Source organism: Oryctolagus cuniculus, chromosome 5 (genome assembly GCF_051225735.1).
Source record: "Oryctolagus cuniculus isolate XC-2025 breed Fujian yellow rabbit chromosome 5, ASM5122573v1, whole genome shotgun sequence".
In the NCBI taxonomy this organism is placed as follows: domain Eukaryota; kingdom Metazoa; phylum Chordata; class Mammalia; order Lagomorpha; family Leporidae; genus Oryctolagus; species Oryctolagus cuniculus.
The window spans coordinates 29732228-29750612 of NC_142871.1; the positions used below are offsets into that span (position 1 = coordinate 29732228).

At 46.6% G+C, this 18385-nt stretch overlaps 1 protein-coding gene across 10 annotated transcripts in view; it reads left to right on the plus strand.

Moving 5' to 3' along the window:
* The first annotated feature begins 17419 nt into the window (after positions 1-17419).
* Positions 17420-18385, plus strand: part of REPS1 (RALBP1 associated Eps domain containing 1) — a 98226-nt gene continuing 97260 nt past the window's right edge. For 7 of the 10 annotated variants that reach the window (XM_051854279.3, XM_051854280.3, XM_070073510.2 and 4 more), the window contains exon 1: positions 17823-18166. In XM_051854279.3, the coding sequence (XP_051710239.1) occupies positions 18014-18166 (153 nt within the window). In that variant the 5' untranslated portion in view covers positions 17823-18013. Of the gene's footprint in view, positions 18167-18385 lie in introns of all 10 variants that reach the window. The other 3 variants (XM_051854284.3, XM_051854278.3, XM_051854283.3) reach the window with 3 other exon arrangements.

The following is an 18385-nucleotide window of genomic DNA, read 5'->3' on the forward strand; positions in this document are numbered from 1 at the left end:
TAACAATTCTTCAACAGAGATTATTTTTTCTGCTAGGACTAATTCCCATCTATCTCTTCACTGATTTCTCCAGAACTCAGAACACGAGTTTGGAGTTTTTATTTGTTATATTACGTTTGAAGATTGAATGACTTGAAAGACACAGAGACAGATTTTCTTCTGGTTCACTCCTCGAATGCTTTCAGTAGCTGGGGCTGGGCCAGGCCAAGGCCAGGAGCAGGAACTACCTCTGGGACTCCACATGGGAGGAAGGGACCCAATCACTTGGGCCATCATCTCCCAGGATGCATTAGCAGAAAGCTGAGTTGCTGCGATGTGGCAGACTAACCCTCTGTGCTGCAACACCTACCTCCGGATATGGGTTTTATTACCATAAACTTTGCGCTGCACCGATCCTAAGCCAGGAGCCAGGTGCTTCCTCCTGGTCTCCCATGCAGATGCAGGGCCCCCAAGCACTTGGGCCATCCTCCACTGTACTCCCAGGCCATAGCAGAGAGCTGGACTGGAAGAGGAGCAGCCAGGACTAGAACCAGTGTCCATATGGGATGCCGGCGCAGCAGGCAGAGGATTAATCTAACGCGCCATGGCGCTGGCCCCTCAGGTCACACATGATTAAGCAAGCATGTCCCCAACAGAATGAATTGTCCTAGATATCAGACCAAAAACCCCTATTAAAGGAAGAAGCAACCCATCAGGTTCATAGCAGTTACTCAATAAATATTTAACAAATGATTGTTTAATAGTTATAATTACTGCTGACAAATATAACTGCTTCAGCTGCCAAAATATTATTATTCAATCCTTGTGTCACTGTAATATGCCTGTTCATCTTTCTTCTCTCTCATGAGACTTGGATCCTATTAATGTGCCTGGAATTAGATAGCCTTTAGGATAATCCAAATTAGTTTGTCTTTAATTCTGTGATTGTTACAGCCACTTTCGTGAAAATCAATCTGATTTTGCATGGACAGTAGTACTGTTTGTAATTATGATGTTCTCAGGTGAATAACTAATCTAATTTTTCACAATTGTTCTTATTGTTTCAAAAGACAACTTTTTGTGTACTTAGTTGACAAAAACCAGTTTTCCTGATGTGTGTCATACCTGTAAGAGCATTTGAAAGCCACCTAACTACTCAGAAGAGATATCTATCTAGAAAATCTGGATATTTTAATTTAAAAATTTGTCATTGTCATGTAATGACTGTAGGATGATTGAATTTTAAAATTGAAATCTAAATGCTTGAGTGACATAACATGGCAAACTTAATTGGACTTCACAGGCCCAAGGCAGCTATTATAAAGAAGTTTATGGGCCGGCGCCGCGGCTTACTAGGCTAATCCTCCACCTGTGGTGCCAGCACCCCAGGTTCTAGTCCCAGTTGGGGCACCGGATTCTGTCCTGGTTGCCCTTCTTGCAGTCCAGCTCTCTGCTGTGGCCCAGGAAGGCAGTGGAGGATGGCCCAAGTGCCTGGGCCCTGCACCTGCATGGGAGACCAGGAGAAGCACCTGGCTCCTGGCTTCGGATCGGCACAGCGCCGGCCGTAGCGGCCATTTGGGGGATGAACCAACGAAAGGAAGACCTTTCTCTCTGCCTCTCTCTCTCTCACTGTCTAACTCTGCCTGTCAATAAATAAAAAAATAAATAAATAAAAGATAGACAGGCCTTAAATATATATGGGGCAGGCAACAATTAGTGTAGTCAGATTTGGGATGAGAAAGGCCTTCTAAGAATGCTGGCTGCCAGGTTGTATTTCTCCTCCTTCTCCTTCTCCTTCTCCTTCTCCTTCTCCTTCTCCTTCTCCTTCTCCTCCTTCGTCGTCTTCTTTTTTTTAAAGATCTATGTGTTTATTTGAAAGGCAGAGTTACAGAGAAAGAGAGAGAGAGAGAGAGAGAGAGAGAGAGATCTTCCATCAGCCAGTTCACTCCCCAAATGGCCGCAACGGCTTAACCTAGGCTGATTCAAAGCCAGGAGCCAGAAGCTTCTTCTGGGTCTCCCACATGGGTGCAGGGGCCCAAGGACTTGGGCCATCCTCTGCTGCTTTCCCAGGAACATTAGCAGGGAGCTAGATTGGTGGAGCAGCCGGGACTCAAAGTGGTACCCATATGGGAATGCTGGCACCACAGGAGGCAGCTCTACCCACTATGCCACAGCCCCAGCTCCAGCCTCAGCCAGTCTCTGTTTCTAAGCACCACCTGCATTTATTTCCACAGGCAAAGGGTTAGAATTCTGGCCACATTAGGAAGGCTATTTTGTTACCAGGCAGGCATCAGTGTTATCTTGTGATAATTATTTCTTTCAGCTACAGTTATTCTGCTTTTTAATAATAATAAATGTATGTTTAAAGATGTTTATGATTAATTGTAACTGACTTTTGGTTAACTAAGTTATAACTCATTGAGTGTGTATCATTGTATATTTGTATCAGTCTTATTTGGGGCTGGTAATTTTCCAATAAGCCACTGCCAGAAAACATGTACTACAAACACTAAATTTGTTGTATGGTAACATTTAGTACATGATTTCAGTAGATCTGTAGTATTTATATAATTTTGTTATAATTATTAAGGTAGTGTAACATCTATGCTTTTTACAATTCATAGATCTAAAAGCTTTTTTTGTTGTTTATTATTTGAAAGAGAGAGAAAGAGAGGGAGAGGGAGACAGAGAGGGGGGAAGGGGCAGAGAGAGAGAGAGAGAGAGAGAGAGAGAGAATTTCCCATCTGCTGGTTTACTCCCCAAATGCTGGCAACAGCTGGGGTTGGGTCAGGCTGAAGCCAGGAGCCTAGAACTCAATTTGGGCTTCTCACGTGGTGGCAGAGACCCAACTACTTGAGCCGTCACTTGCTGCCTGGTCCAGGGTCTGGAGCCAGGACTTGAATCCAAGCATTTTCATATGGGATATGGATGTCCCAGGCGGCATCTTAAACACTGTGCCAAATGCCCAACCTTATAGATTGTTTTAATACACATAAATTATGTATATGTCTTTAGTCCTGTTTTAAAGTAAGTTAAATGTTTCAAGTTAGAACTTTGCTGCAGCTTTTTTATTCTCTCCAAAGTTTCATTATCAAAAAATTCTTTCAGGGTTGACGTTGAGGGTAGCAGGTAAAGCTGCTGCCTGCAACACTGGCACCCAGTATAGATGCGGGTTTGAATTTTGGCTGTTCCACCTCCAATCCAGCTCCCTGTTAATGGCTTGGGAAAAACAGTGGAAAATGGCCCAAGTGTTTGGACCCCTACCACCCACATAGAAGACCCAGATGAAACTTCTGGCTCCTAGCTTTGGTTTGGCTAAGTCCTGGCTATTGCCACCATCTAGGGAGTGAACCAGGGGATAGAAGATCAATTTCTGTCTGTCTCTCCTTCTCTCTCTCTGTAACTCTTTCAAACAAATAATAATTTTTAAAAATTTCTTTATTCGGGGCTTGTGCTATGGCACAGTGAGTTAATGCCCTGGCCTGAAATCCCGGAATCTCATATGGGCGCCTGTTCGAGACCTGGCTGCTCACTTCTGATCCAGCCCTCTGCTATGGCCTGGGAAAGCAGTAGAAGATGGCCCAAGTGCTTGGGCCCCTGCACCTGCATGGGAGACCTGGAAGAAGCTCCTGGCTCCTGGCTTTGGATCAACGCAGCTCCTGCTGCTGCGGCCAATTGGCAAGTGAACCATCGGATGGAAGACCTCTCTCTCTCTGCCTCTCCTCTGTGTAATTCTGACTTTCAAATAAATAAATAAATCTTTTTAAAAAAAAGTTCTTTATTCCATTGAAAATCTGGTACCCTCATTAAATACTAACAAAAACATTAAAGTGTATATTTGATTCCCACTAGGACAATCCAAGCTCTACTACTAAATGCGTGTCCTTGGGCTCAGTTATCCTAAAACTTGGACCCCTCATAGAGAAATGGAAAATAACAGCAGCTTCTTTACAGAGTCACTGTTAGGCTTAAGTGTGCCTAGGCCTCCCAGGCAATTATTCAATGGCTAGTAGCCATTAATACTCCATGCTATATGCTGGAGCTTGTCTGTCCAGGCCTTGGGAGGCGACTTGTCCAGGGTGAGGCCAGGCAGTCTCTTCTGGAGTTGGGCAGGATGTGTGTGTTGCAGTGTAAGTTCAAGATAAGAATGTGGACGCCACGTCTCTTGTGCTGAGCTGTATTTTGTGGGGATCCCGGAGGTGGAAGGACATTGCTGTGCTATCTCCGCAGGAACTTCACTCTTGCATGAATGTGGTGACCCATTGTCTGTAATTTGACCTTGTGTGGCATATAGGAACCCCTGGCGACTTGTGAGGATTCTAGGACTTGCCAAAGGGGCCCTTCCAAAGTATATCAGATGCTCAAGAAGACAGGGAAGCGTGTAATTCACACCCACAGCTTTGAGCTCTCATAGTTTCTGGCCACAGCAGCTCACCCAGGGCCCAGTTTTCAACCTTTAGAATGGAATGCAAGAGGTTCTTTCTTGGGGCTGATGTTGTGGCAACCGCGGGTTAAGCTGCCACCTGTGATGCCGGCATCTCACATGGGCACCTGTTTGAATCCCAGCTGCTCCACTTCCAATCCAGCTCCCTGGTAATAGCCTGGGAAAAGTAGTGCAAGATGGCCCAAGTTTTGGGCTCATGCCACTCATGTGAGAGACCTGCTCCTGTGCTCCTTCCTGGCTTCAGCCTGCTCCAACTCTGGCCACTGTGGCCATCCGGAGTGTGAACCAGTGGATGGAAGATTCTCTCTCTCTCTCTCTCTCTCTCTCTCTCTCTCCCCTTTCTCTGTGTAGCTCAAATTTTCAAATAAATAAATCTTTTTAAAAAAAGTTCTTTTTTGAAATTGCCAGAAATTTAGTGAGGTTCAGGAAGTTGATTTGTGTGGCAACTAAAAGGGAATTGACAAGTGGATGCTACAGGGAGCCTTGACTATTCCTGATAACCTGGACTTTAGCCTGCAGCTCAAGGACAGGGTCTGAATCTCCCCTTCCCTGTGGTGAGAGAAGGAAGGAGCAAATAGCAAATGAGGGTCAAGGGTCTGGGGGTGGGCTAAGGTTTTCGTTTTTTTTTTTTTTTAAAGATTTACTTATTTACTTGACAGAGTTACACAGAGAGAGGGAGAGATAGAGAGAGAGGTCTTGCACAGGGCTGGTGCTGTGGTGTAGCAGGTAAAGCTGCTGCCTGCAGTCCCAGCATCCCATGTGGGTGCTGGTTGTAGTCCTGGCTGCTCCTCTTCCGATCCAGCTCTCTGCTATGTCCTTGGAAAGCAGTAGAAGATGGCTCAAGTCCTTGGGCCCCTGCACCCACTTGGGAGACCCAGAAGAAGCTCTCTACCTCTCCTTCTCTATGTAACTCTGATTTTCAAATAAACAAGTAAATCCTTAGAGAGAGAGAGAGAGAGAGAGAGAGAGAGAGAGAGAGGAAAGGAAAGGAAAGGAAAGGAAAGGAAAGGAAAGGAAAGGAAAGGAAAGGAAAGGAAAGGAAAGGAAAGGAAAGGAAAGGACGGGGCTCAAAGTCTCCTCGTTCTAGAGGGGCCCTGCCACATGCTCTCTGGGAAGGAAAGTTGAAGCATCTGGACAGGCCTTGCTGGGTTTCCTGTCCTGTCTCACGGGGAAGTGGGGTGATGAGGTGCTCCAGGAGACAGCCCCAGAAGAGCTCCCAGCCAACCAGTATTCATTGCCACTCACATGAGCAAGTCATCGAGGGCGTTCAGCCCAATGAAGCCTTGAGATGATATGCATGAAGCTAATGACCTAGTCACACCCTTCCCAAACCCCTGAAACACAGACTCATGTTTAATGCTGTTAAATTTGGGGGTAATTGTTTACACAGTAACAGGTAACCAAGCCAATTGCCAACACTAACTTTTCTCATTTAAGAAATAACTTTCTAAATTCCAGTACTGGCAATGTCAATACTAATGAGAGGACTGGTGCATCAAAGAGGCCACCAAGTACAGAAACTTCATGACTGGAGGTTAAACGCTGCAGGTGACTTCGTCGTACTTGCTGGATGTCCTCAAAATCCAGAACGGACCAGCCAACACTGAGGACAGCTCGGCACAGGCTTCAAGATGAGCCCACGCCTGCAACCTGGCAGTGGAGCCAGCTGACAACACAAGGACTCGTCACTGTAGATTTGTGGTCCCGAGAAATCATGTGAGCTGCTACCTACAACCAGCCCCCTTAGATTCCTGTAACATCTGGGAGAGAAGCAGGGAAAGGAGGAAGAGATATGAAAGGCTGAGCTTACAAGTGAAAGAGACTGAATTACTTAAATGGTTACACTTACACAGAAAGATCCTGAGATGTCATAATTGACAGAATTAAACTGTATGTTGCTACTGGGGGAGATTATACTCATTGCAGAAAATAAAAAAACCACATATGATATTTAAAATGTTTAATACCACTACACTGTGTACCAATATCAAAATAATTATTTTTTTAAAAAATTCAAGTAGATTTTAAGCCACTAAATGCTTGCTAGTTATTACATTTGTTTAGAAGTGGTCAGGCTTTCTTTTGCCCAGTGGGTTAACCTAACAGTAACAAGTTAAAGACTAGGAGGCAATGAATATTTTATATTAAGAACATGCTGTAAATAATTATTTATGTCTTTTTTTAAAGATCTATTTATTTAAAAGGCAGAGTTACAGAGAGAGAGAGATCTTCCATCTGGTGATTCACTCTCCACATGGCTGCATGGCTGCATGGCCAGCACTGGGCCAGCCAGAAGCCAGGAGCCAGAAGCTTCCTCCTCGTCTCCCAAGTGGGTGCAGGGGCCCAAACACTTGAGCCATCTTCCCCTGTTTTCCTAAGTCATTAGTAGGGAGCTAGATTGGAAGTGGAGCAGCAGGGATTCTAACTAGCACCCTTACAGGATGCCAGAGCTGCAGGCAGCAATATAGCCTGTTATAACGTGTTATACCAGAACGTGGTTCTCTCCCTAGCACCCCCCCCCCCCCCATTCCTGGCTCCTGTATGTCTTAATAAAAGACTTCCTCCTAGTTGTTTGAACAAACAGCAAGAAATGTAAAGACTCTAGACCTTAATTGATCATGTTTGTCTTTGATAATGCTGCCAGTTGTCAAATAGCAGCTAGATAACAACCTTTGCCATATATTATCCTTTATTCCTACCCTGGCCAAATAAGGCATCCCAGTTTACAATGTAAGACACTGAGTCTGACAGTGGTTAAACCTGGCCTTGGATTACTCAGCTAATAATGGCAAAATCGGGCTTAAAGCTACATGTATTTGACTCCAAACTAGCACCATTTTGTTTCTACTGTACCTTGCTGCTTTATTATTGCAATAGCCAGCTGGCTTTATATTCACTTTGCTTTCCACATATTTAGCTTTCCAGATTGTACAAAGGCAATCTCTAAGCATCCCCACACATGAAAATATTAACCACAGCAAAGTATGCCATAGGATTACAATGGAAATAGACTTCAAAGCAGGCAGTCAATAGCCATGGAACCTGAAACACTGTAAAATATTTTCATGGCAGGACAATGGGAAGTTAAAGGAAGGAATGAAGGTTATAGAAGCAAAACAAAGGTCAGGTTACTTTGTTTTATTTTTGTTAAGTTGATAGCTTGGAAAGCTGGGGTGTTTGGAGATGACCCCGCCCAAGTACAAATGTTTTTCTTGAGAAAACACTGTTTATGGTAACTAGCGTGCATTTAGCTTCCACATATAAAGAGTAGAGACAACCATCCTGATATTTTTCATGATAAAAATTCAGAATCCTGAAATCAAACTAAATTGAGAATATATTTATAAAGGAAACTTAGAGGAAAATCACCTTGTATAAAGAAAAGATAAATGTTTATTAATTTGATTTGGAGGAAAACATTTTTATTCAATTTCTCTTGAGAAATTTATTTATAAAAATGATTTATTTTTGCTGTGCTGATGATTTTATGTAGGTTTCTGTGTCTTCATCTGACGAACCTAATGGTGAGATCTTAAATGTATCTGACTTTATTTATCTCATTGTTAAACCACTGATTTACAACTGCAACATGTGAAAATAATAATTTTATGACTTTTTCTAGTGAAGTAATGAAAATAGATTCCATTGGCAATACATATAGGATAAGAATACCTCAGGTGGCATCTGGAAGGTAGCTTTCTTTCAAATTATTCTGATTATAGCATCTATATTGATATCTTCAAAAAAGAAAAAGAAAAAAGATTCATGTTAAGCTAAAAAGAGGAAGCTCCTTTATTAGTATAATCTACATTATTGGGTGAAGAAGACCCGCTACGTAAGATATTGCAAAGAAATAGGTATATAACATCAAATAAATCAATATATTTATAAATTATAATATAGAGGAATAATGTATTCATTTATTTGGTGTATTTGGTTATATTATATATGGTAACATATGTATTTATTTGAAAGACTGATTTATAGGGAGAGAGAGAGAGAGAGAGAGAACTTTCATCTGGTGGTTTGTTCCCCAAATGAGTACAACATCCATGAAGGAACCAAGCTTAGGTCAGGAGCCTGAAACTCCACCCAGGTCTCCCATGTGGGTAGCAGGGGCCCAGACACTCAAGCCATCTTCCCAGGGACATTAGCAGGGAGCTGGATCAGAAGTGGTACAGCTGTGACTTGAACTGGCACCCATGTGGGATGCTGGCATTGCAGGTGGTGGCTCAACCAACTGTACCACAACACTGGTGCCTTTTTGTATATTTTAAACAGACAAGGTCAAAAAGGATATTCACTGAAATGTTAGTAGAAGTTGCCTGAGCCATGTTTTGAAAGTTTAAATTGTTAAAATTTATTTTTACTGAAAAAGACAAAGGAGGAAGAGGAGGAGAACAGAAGTGGCTGCCTGTAGATGGTAGGATTCCAGGAAATTTTTATTTTTTCTTTATTCTTTTCTGAGGTATTTTGGGTTTTTACAATGAGTGTGTATTTTTTTACAAAAGTAATGAAGATTTTTTTAAAAAGTAAACATAGATTATGATTACAAATAAGAAATTATACTCCATTCCAAACTCTGTGTCAATCAAACAAAAACTATTCACTGAATACACTAAGTGCCCAACACATGTCTACCATGTGTCTTCCAACTCCAAGGTTCCTTCATTTTCCACACCTAAATTGACAGCATTTCTTAGCAATTTTCCACCATAGAAACAAAGCCCATAAATAAACCATAAACAAAAACACTTTCTGTTTTCAGAATTAATCTGCTGATATAATAACTAGTTCAATTATAATAATTACAATAAGTGTTAGAGGTTGGTAAGCGCTAACTAACCCAACTAATGGGAGCAGAAGTGTGTAGGTGCCTTAGGTCAGGCTCCCAGGAAACAGACTCTAAGCTAGGGATTAGGAGACAGGAAGTGCACTGGTAACTGTCAAGAATGACACCCATGTGTCCAGCGCTGTGGCATAGTGGGTTAACACCCTGGCCTGAAGCACCGGTATCCCATATGGTGCTGGTTCGAGACCCAGTTGCTCCACTTCCAGTCCAGCTCTCTGCTATGGCCTGGGAAAGCAGTAGAAGATGGCGCAAGTGCTTGGGCCCCTGCACCCATGTAGGAGACCCAAAAGAAGCTCCTGGCTCCTGGCTTCCAATTGGTACAGCTCTAGCCGTGTGGCCAACTGGGGATTGAACCATCGGATGGAAGACCTCTCTCTCTCTGCCTCTCCTCCCTCTGTGTAACTCTGACTTTCAAATAAATAAATAAATCTTAAAAAAAAAATGACACCCATAAAAAAATGAAGAAAATCCAGAACTGGGCAGAGGGAAATCTTTAATGTGGGATCAATGGATGCCCCCAGAAATTCCAGCTCTGCAGCTGAATCATCCAAGTTGTCCCCAAACGATGCAAGGACCTGTAAGCTCCTAAGTTCACTGTCTGGACATAGGATGTGCCCTGCCCCTGGGGAAGAGGTGTAACTTGAGTGAGGAAGCTTCCTTCTTCCAAGGGCAATTCCTAGAGGGGGATTCTCTGTGAACCCTTGACCTCTTAACACTCCCAGGAGCTATGGGAGAAATGGGTATCTCATTCCTGGGCGTGACGTGTGTGAGTGTGTTGGGGGGGAGTGGACAGTATTCTGGGTAGCAAACCACAGCAACCAAGGTGGTCCCTGCTTACATCCTCAGATCCACTTGCCTCATATACAAGGGATCCTCCGAAAGTTTGTGGAAAATGCATATTATGAAAAACTATGCATGGATATCAAAGTTTTGCACCAAAATAAACTTCTAATTCTATTTTCCACAAACTTTCAAAATACTCATATGGGTCAACTCTTTTCTGGGAATCTGATTGGTCTCATTTCCTAGAAAATTAAACAAAAAGACATTTGTGGGATGAACTGTATCTGCCCCCACAGAGGCTCATCTCAGGGTCGTATTTGCTACTCGTTGACTCCATTCTACTTATTGTAGGTTTCCACCCCCACTGCCTTGGACAAGTCCCCAGCTGCTTAGGTAGCTGACCTTGTGTTGTAACCCAGACTCTCATTCCTGGGTGAACTGAGTCCCTTGTTACCCTTCTCACACTGTGGCAGTTAAATCTGACCATTTAGTGAGCAGGCGAATGTTTTTAAAAAGTATTCAGTAACTGGTTAAAGCGTGGCAACGCAGGTCGCTATACTTACCATCGCCACAGGCATAGGAAGTACTACATTGGAATTTTACAGTGGGGAAGACAGCTTGGCCTCACATTTTGAATACAGCATTGGCAAATGGGAGTCTACAGCCAAGAAGCAGGTTTGAGGGGTCAACAGATGAAAAATCACTACAAGGAAACATCAGCAGTAGGGAGGATTCTCGCCTGATCTATGTGACTCTTGCTGGACAAAGCCATGTGCTCAGCCACCACCTGGAGGAGGGTGGGAGATGAGGACCCTGATCAAGTATCAAGAGTGATCAGGTATCAAGGTGAGCAGAGTCTTTTGTTAAATTAATTTAGCAGAGTTCTTTGTGAAAACTGGATTTTACAAGGAAGTACACAGACGAGTCTGGGACAAGTGCCAGGAGTCTGACTAGGTTTGGCCAAAGGAAGAACACCAACAGACACCCCAGGGTATCTCCTGAGTGTGAAATCTCTTCTCTCCTGCTTCAGTTGTGTAAGGTAAGTGCTATTTCCTCCTGCTGAATAAGTGGAACTACCCTGTAGTCCATGGATTCTTTTATTCCCTACCAAACTCTTAGCAAAAAGAGCACTTCATGACTGGACATCACTTGTAGCTCTAAGTTCCATGGGTCTATTTTAAGCCTCCTAATGGAAGCCATCCTCTTTGAGAACCAAATCCTCCAGATGCTCAAAGTCCAGAATTGAGGGGACAGGAAGTACAGAGTCCCCAAGTGGTTTGCTGAGGGCCAAGGCAAATGGGGACAGTATTATTTCCACCCTTTTCTGCCCTGTGTCATACTACCTGTTGAGGACACAGTAGTATATCTGGTCATTAGGATACACACAATTCCAGGGGCTCTCTCTTGGTAGGATATCATGTCCAAGCTGACACACAAATTCACCTTCAAAAGGCCATTCTCTCACTCTCTTGGGTTAACAGTAAATCCTGAGGTCATGTGTCCACGATTGCACTTTAATTATTTATGTATGTATTTATTTATTTTAAAGGTAGAGAGGGAGAGAGATTTCCTGTTTGCTGGTTCACTCCCTACAAGCCCACAATAGCTGGGCCAGGCTGCTGCTTTCCCACAGGTATTAACAGGAAGCTGAATTGGAAGTGGAGCAGCCGGGACTCAAACCAGCGCCCACATTGGATCCTAGCAGCACAGTGGTGGCTGCACCTGCTACACCACAATGCCCCTGGCTCTGGCTCTTGATTCCAGCTTTCTTCTAATGCAGCCCCTGAGAGGTAGTGGTGATGCCTCAAGTACTTGGGTTCCTGCCACTCTCATGGGAGACCTGGACTGAGTTCCAGCTGCTAGCTTCAGTTACTGCAGGTATTTCGAAGAGTGAAGTAGTGGATAAGAGGTCCCTGTGAATGGGCGTGTGCTCTCTCTCCCTCTCCCTGCTCCTCCCCTCTTTCCCCCCTCTCTCTACGTGATTTGCTCTCTTTCACTCAAATAAGCAACTAAATGAAATGTAAAAGCTTTTGTTTTTCAAGATTTATTTATTTATTTGAAGGCAGAGTTACAGAGAAGCAGAAGGGGAGAGGGAGAGGGAGAGGGAGAGGGAGAGGGAGAGAGAGAGAGAGAGAGAGAGAGAGAGAGTCTTCCATCTGCTGGTTCACTCTCCAATTGGCCACAACAGCCTGAGATGCACTGATCCGAAGTCAGGAGCCAGGAGTTTCTTCTGGGTCTCCCATGCGCATGCAGGGGCCTAAGGGCTCAGGCCATCTTCTGCTGCTTTCCCAGGCCACAGCAGAGAGCTGGATAGGAAGTGGGGCCCATATGGGATGCCAGCACTGCAGGTGGAGGCTTTACCAGCTCCGCCACAGCACCAGCCCCGAAATGTAAAAGTTTTTAAAAGATGTTTAATATAATTGATCATTAAGGAAACACATATGTAAATTACAATGAAATGCCACTACAGATCAGTAAGAATGACATCAGGATCATTTATGAAGTTGTAAAAAAATTAAAATTTTTATATGCCACAAGTGGGAATGTAAAATGGTACATTTTGGAAAATAGCTTGACAGGTCCTTATAAAGTTAAACATATGCTTATCATTGACAACAAAATCCTACTCCCAGATATTTTTAAGATTATCATCCTGAATTGGAAGCAGCCCAAATGTCTTCCTGCTAATGAATTGACAAAATTCTGTAATCATCCACACAATAATTGGGCAAAAACTGTAATCATCCATACAATAGAATACAACTTAGCAATTAGAACATGAATGAACCATTGACACAAACAGGAACACAGAAGAATCTCAAATGCATTATGCTACATACCACATGATTCCATTTATCTGAGATTCAGGAAAAGGCAAAAGTACAGAAAAAGATAAAGAACCCACAGATGCCAGGGGCTGAGGGTGAGGGTGAGGGTGAGGGTGAGGGTGAGTCTGAAAGGGCAGTGTAAAGGATTTTCTGGGTTATGGTATGACCCCATGTCTTGATTTTGGAGATGGCTGCATGAGTATGTTCATTCGTCAAAACTCATAGAACTGGGCCGGCACTGTGGCACACTAGGTTAATTCTCTGCCTGCGGCGCCAGCATCCCATATAGGTTCCAGGTTCTAGTCCCGGTTGCTCCTCTTCCAGTCCAACTCTCTGCTGTGGCCCGGGAAGGCAGTGGAGGATGGCCCAAGTGCTTGGGCCCCTGCACCCGCATGGGAGCCTAGGAGGAGGCAGCCTGGCTCCTGGCTTCGGATCGGCGCAGCTCTGGCCATAGCGGCCATTTGGGGGGTGAACCAGTGGAGGGAAGACCTTTCTCTCTCTCTCACTGTCTGTAACTCTACCTCTCAAATAAATAAATAAAATCTTTAAAAAAAAAAAAAAAAAACCTCATAGAACTGGTTACCAGGAACAAGGAATTTCAACACATGTAATTTATTCTAAAAAGTAAATGAGAATTACCAGTTTTTTTTTTAACAGTCCATGTATTTGCTGGCAGTAAGTAACTGTTTGATCTTACCTGAAAGCCAACATCTTTAATCTGTAGCTGTATAATATAGACCATCTGTTTTAAAATAGCTTTTTCATGATGTCACTTTTAAAAATGGGTATGTCTGGAAATTTATAGGAAAGGAATTAGACTTGACCTCAAAGGGTCCATGTGTTATTGTATTTCTTTCCCCTCTTACCTAGAAATATAAATTCAAGTGACAGATACAGAGAAAAATCTCATTCCCTTGTGAAACCCTCAAACCTCCTGCCACCCAGCCCACCCAGTAAGTGTCCAGCAGGGGCTGAGAAGGCAGGCTCCCCTTCCTGCAGGCTCCCCTGTCTTTCTGAGCTTCTGCCGCCACGGAAGAGTATGTGACAAGGAGGGACGGTCACAGGGACAGGCTGCTTCTCTGAAGTCGGGACAGCCTTCCTCCATCCTGGAAAGTGGGTCTGTGAGAGAGGTGCTGGTGGCCAGGAGGACCCATCTGGTTGCGTCTGAGTAAGCTCTTAGAAGAGAGAGCCTGAAGGCAGGCACTGCGGCTCAATAGGCTAATCCTCTGCCTGCAGCGCTGGCACACTGGGTTCTAGTCCCATTTGCCCCTCTTCCAGGCCAGCTCTCTGCTGTGGCCTGGGAGTGCAGTGGAGGATGGCCCAAGTGCTTGGGCCCTGCACCCCATGGGAGACCAGGAGAAGCACCTGGCTCCTGCCCCATCAGTGCGGCGGTTTGGAGGGAGCCTGATTCTGTTGCTGTTGTTTGTCCTTTCTTTACACGAATCAATCCATTTACATAGGCTGCTTGGTGCTTTTCTATTGGTCTTCCAGCGCCTTCAGTCTTCCCATGGGGGACTTTCCTGTGAGGCGGAAGTGATGTCCTGCAGGAACCACAGTGCCAGACCCCCACAGCTCATCTCTTGCTCTTGGTCTTGCCCCAGGAGTGTAGGTGATGTGCTGCTGATGTTGACTTTCATCACCATTGTTCCGAGGGAGGCATCACAGCAGGTCTCACTTGTACTGAGGATTCTGGTCTTTCTGGTACCTTTAGCTATGTCACAGCGACACAGTTCTGAGCCCGGAGTAGGATGTGTGGACCCTGTGACTTTTTCTCTTTGGCTCAGTCTTGGTCGCCAATGAGAAGATTCCTACCACTCCACTCCCTGTGAGGTTAGGAAAGCCTCACAGAGCATTAGGGACAGGCAGAGTTCCTCCAGCATCCTGAGACACGAACAAGCTTTGGCCAATCCAGTGCCTGCAATCAGCAAGGGGGACAGGAAGGACAAGGCACGCTAGTAGAACACACTTGACACAGGTGACAACAAGGTCTCTGGACTGCAGGCTCCCTGAAGACAAGACCATGCAGTTTGTTTTCCATTGGCACAGGATACTCAAAATGTTATTGCTGAATATGTAAAACATGTATTGGGGTGGAGAGGGGGAGAATCTGACGGTTCTAAGGAGGAGGCTTATGCAAGGAATGGAAAGTAAAAGAATAGCACATCGGAACTGAGAAGTTAAGTCATGCTGAATGACTTGAGTTATTAAACAGAAGTGGCAGCTGAGGTAAGGGTGTGAAGGAGGGCATTCAGAATTAGAGTATTGACTAGCTCCTCACATGATGCTAATTCAATCATTCTTTCATCCATTCAGCAAATCACTATTGATGTGCAGTGTCTGCCGCGTATTGGGCCTTGGAACTATGGCAATAAAGAAATACTTTCTGATAAATGCAGGGGGAAAGGCTAGGGGACTTCAACCAGCTAAGAAAGGCAGTATAGGGGAAGGGTGTTTGGCTAGCAGTCGTCTCTTGGGACCCTTGCATCCCATTTCAGAGTGCCTGGTTCGAGTCCTGGCCACTACACGGCCAACCCAGTACCCTGCTCATGAGTACAGTGAGGGGGAGGGGAGGCAGTAGACAGTAGTTCAAGTACTTAGACCCCTGCCATCCACGTGGGAGGCTCAGATGGAGCTCCAGGCTCCTGGCTTTGGCCTGACCCAGCCCTGGCAGCCGCAGGCATTTGGGGGAGTGCACCAGCAGAAGGAAGCTTTCATTCTTTGTTTCTTTTTCTCTCTCTCTGGCTTTCAAATAAGGTGGAAAAGAAAAAAGGCAGCATAGGATAGTAATTTCAGAGTTGAGACAGCCTGAGTTTTGAATCTCAGATTCAGATATTTAACAACATGAATTACAAATTATTTACCCCATTTTTGCCTCCGTTTCCTAATCTACATCTCCCACCCCCCAGCAAAAAAATACTCATCTACTCATCGGTTGTGATGAATGTGGTAATTAGTGTAACATTTGGGAACAGTGCCTGAAGTGTAGTAGGAACTCAGGAATCATTAGCCATTAAAAATGTAAACGGATAATGTCAATTAGTGAAAAGTGTTAGAAAAAACAATCCTGATAAGTGGATAGAACATGCCGGGACTATTCTAGATCAGTGGTTGAGGAAAGGCCTCTTTAGTGGTGACATACGGGGTCCTAACCTGAACAGCGTGAGCGCCTACACCACGCACAGGTGTGTGGGAAGAGTATTTCACGTGGCAGGAGAGAGCCGCGAGGCCCATACAGGGTCACAGAAAAAGAGGCAGAAGCCTGAGATGAGTCCATGCCTCCCCTGCTGTCCTCCTCCCATTTCCATCTCTGGGCAGCCGGTCTGGCAATGATCACTTCTGGCAGGTGCCTTGTAAGGACATGTGAGATTTGCTAGGCAATGGCAAAGTCTTAGCGATAGGGAGACTTGAGCTTTAATGGGCCATTATCTCTGTAAAACATTACTAATCAAGTGAGAAAACATCTTACAAGTCCACAATCCTTTACCTTTTCTTTAAAAAGAAAGATAACATAATGTCTACAACTGCATATCTATTTGCATTTTATTAAGGCCTGGAGTAAAATGAATAAATATTTACACTAACTAGCATCCAGAGTGACTATACATGGCATGAAGATTTTGTCTCCCAAGGAGGCAGGGCAGGCTTTGCTTGACAAAGCATTACCAAGAATCTTTGGACAGTCGGCTCTTCCAAATATTCTACCTTAGCTACTGTCTTTGAACTTTTCTATATTTGCTAACTATGAGGGGATATGTTCCAACCATGCATAGATTTCAAATATATATATATATATATATTTTTTTTTTTTTTGCAAGGAGATATACTTCGCTTCTAATCCATGTCCTTGCAACCCTTTGGAACTACCCTCGCACACACCTTGTTAAGATGGTCTCTGCGGACAGCTTTCTGAATCCTCTCCCAGATAGGCGCAGGCCGGCTCCCAAGAGGAGCCTGGGGGTGGCCGGGCCCCCGCGGTGGGCCTGGGCCCACACGGGCTTACCAGAGTGGACGGCGCGTACTTACAGGGCGAAGTAGCCAGCGCAGGGATGACCTTGCACAAGGGGGAAACCTGTGCCGGGTCCCCCTGCGTTCCGTCCAGTTTGATTTCACAGGTAAGCACCGCAAGGGAGCCGGAGTGTGGACGTTCACCGCCCTTCAGGACAGAGGGAAGTACCACACATTTACCTTCAGTAACCCAAGACACAGAAGGTGCAAACTGATACCAAAATAATAGCCTCCACAATGTTCCCCCTCAGTCGAATAGGCATTAAATGTTTAAGACCAGAAGCTTCCAAACCTAAAACACCGTCACCCCTACCCCAGTTGCCCTGGTCCTCAGGAGCCGCCGGCTCTTCCCCGGGTCCTCTTCGCGGGGTCTCCTGCGGCCAGCACCCGGCGGCGGCCGGCCACCCCGCGCCCGGCGCCTGCCACCAGGGGGCGCTGCGGCCTCCTCTCCCGGGAGCGGCCGAGCCGCCCGGTGGGTGTTTCTCTCTCCCTCTCGCGCTCTCTCCTCCCGGCCTCACATCCGGGTCTGGAGCGCGGCCGCCGCTGTCAGTGTTGGTGCGGGCGCGTCGAGGCCGGGCCGGGGCGCAGTAAATGGCGGCGGAGGGAGGCGGAGCGGCGGCCACGCTCAGCCCCTAGCCCCCGAAACTTTAGACCCGCAGCCCCACAACTTTCCGGGAAGTGCTACCGCTCCGGGGGCGTGGACGGAAGGGGAAGCCGAGGCGGGAAGCCTAGTGGGAGGGGGAAGCGGCGGGGAGCCGCGGAGACTCGAACCCGCGGCGGGGGCGGTGGCGGAGTCTGCCCGTGCCTCGCGCCGCCGCAGCCGCCGCCTCCTTCCCCGCGCGCCCTCCCCTCAGCCGTGCGGCGCGCTGCGCCGAGCCCGGGACTGCGCGGGGCCTCGCAGGCGGCGGCGCGCCGAGCCCAGCCGGGCCCCCTCCTCGCGACCTCCGGGCCCTGCGGCACGGGCGCACCCGGGCGCGCGTTGAGGCCGGGGTTGGGGCTCCCGGCGGCTTCGGGGGACTAGGAGGAGGCCGGGCCGCGCGCAGCCCCGCGCTGCCCCGGGGTCGTGGGGCTGGGCCCCGGGTGTTGCATGCGGGGCGGGGCGGCCGCGAGCCGGAGGCGAAGATGGAAGGCTTAACGTTGAGCGATGCGGAGCAGAAATACTATTCGGATCTCTTCTCCTACTGCGACATTGAGAGCACCAAGAAGGTGGTGGTCAACGGGCGGGTGCTGGAGCTGTTCCGGGCCGCGCAGCTGCCCAACGACGTGGTCCTCCAGGTAACGCTGCGTCCCGGGGCCGAGGGGCCGCCTGCCCGCGGCTCGGGCCTCCCGCCGCCGGCTCCGGGGGTGTGAGTGGACGCCGTTTCCAGAAGGGCCGGCGGTGGGCAGGTTCCCCCGGGCTCCCCGACTGCGCGCAGGGGCCGCAGGTGCCGGGGCGGCCGGCACTCGCGTCGCGGTGGGGCGGGGTGGGGGGGAAGGGGTCGCCTTTAGAGGACG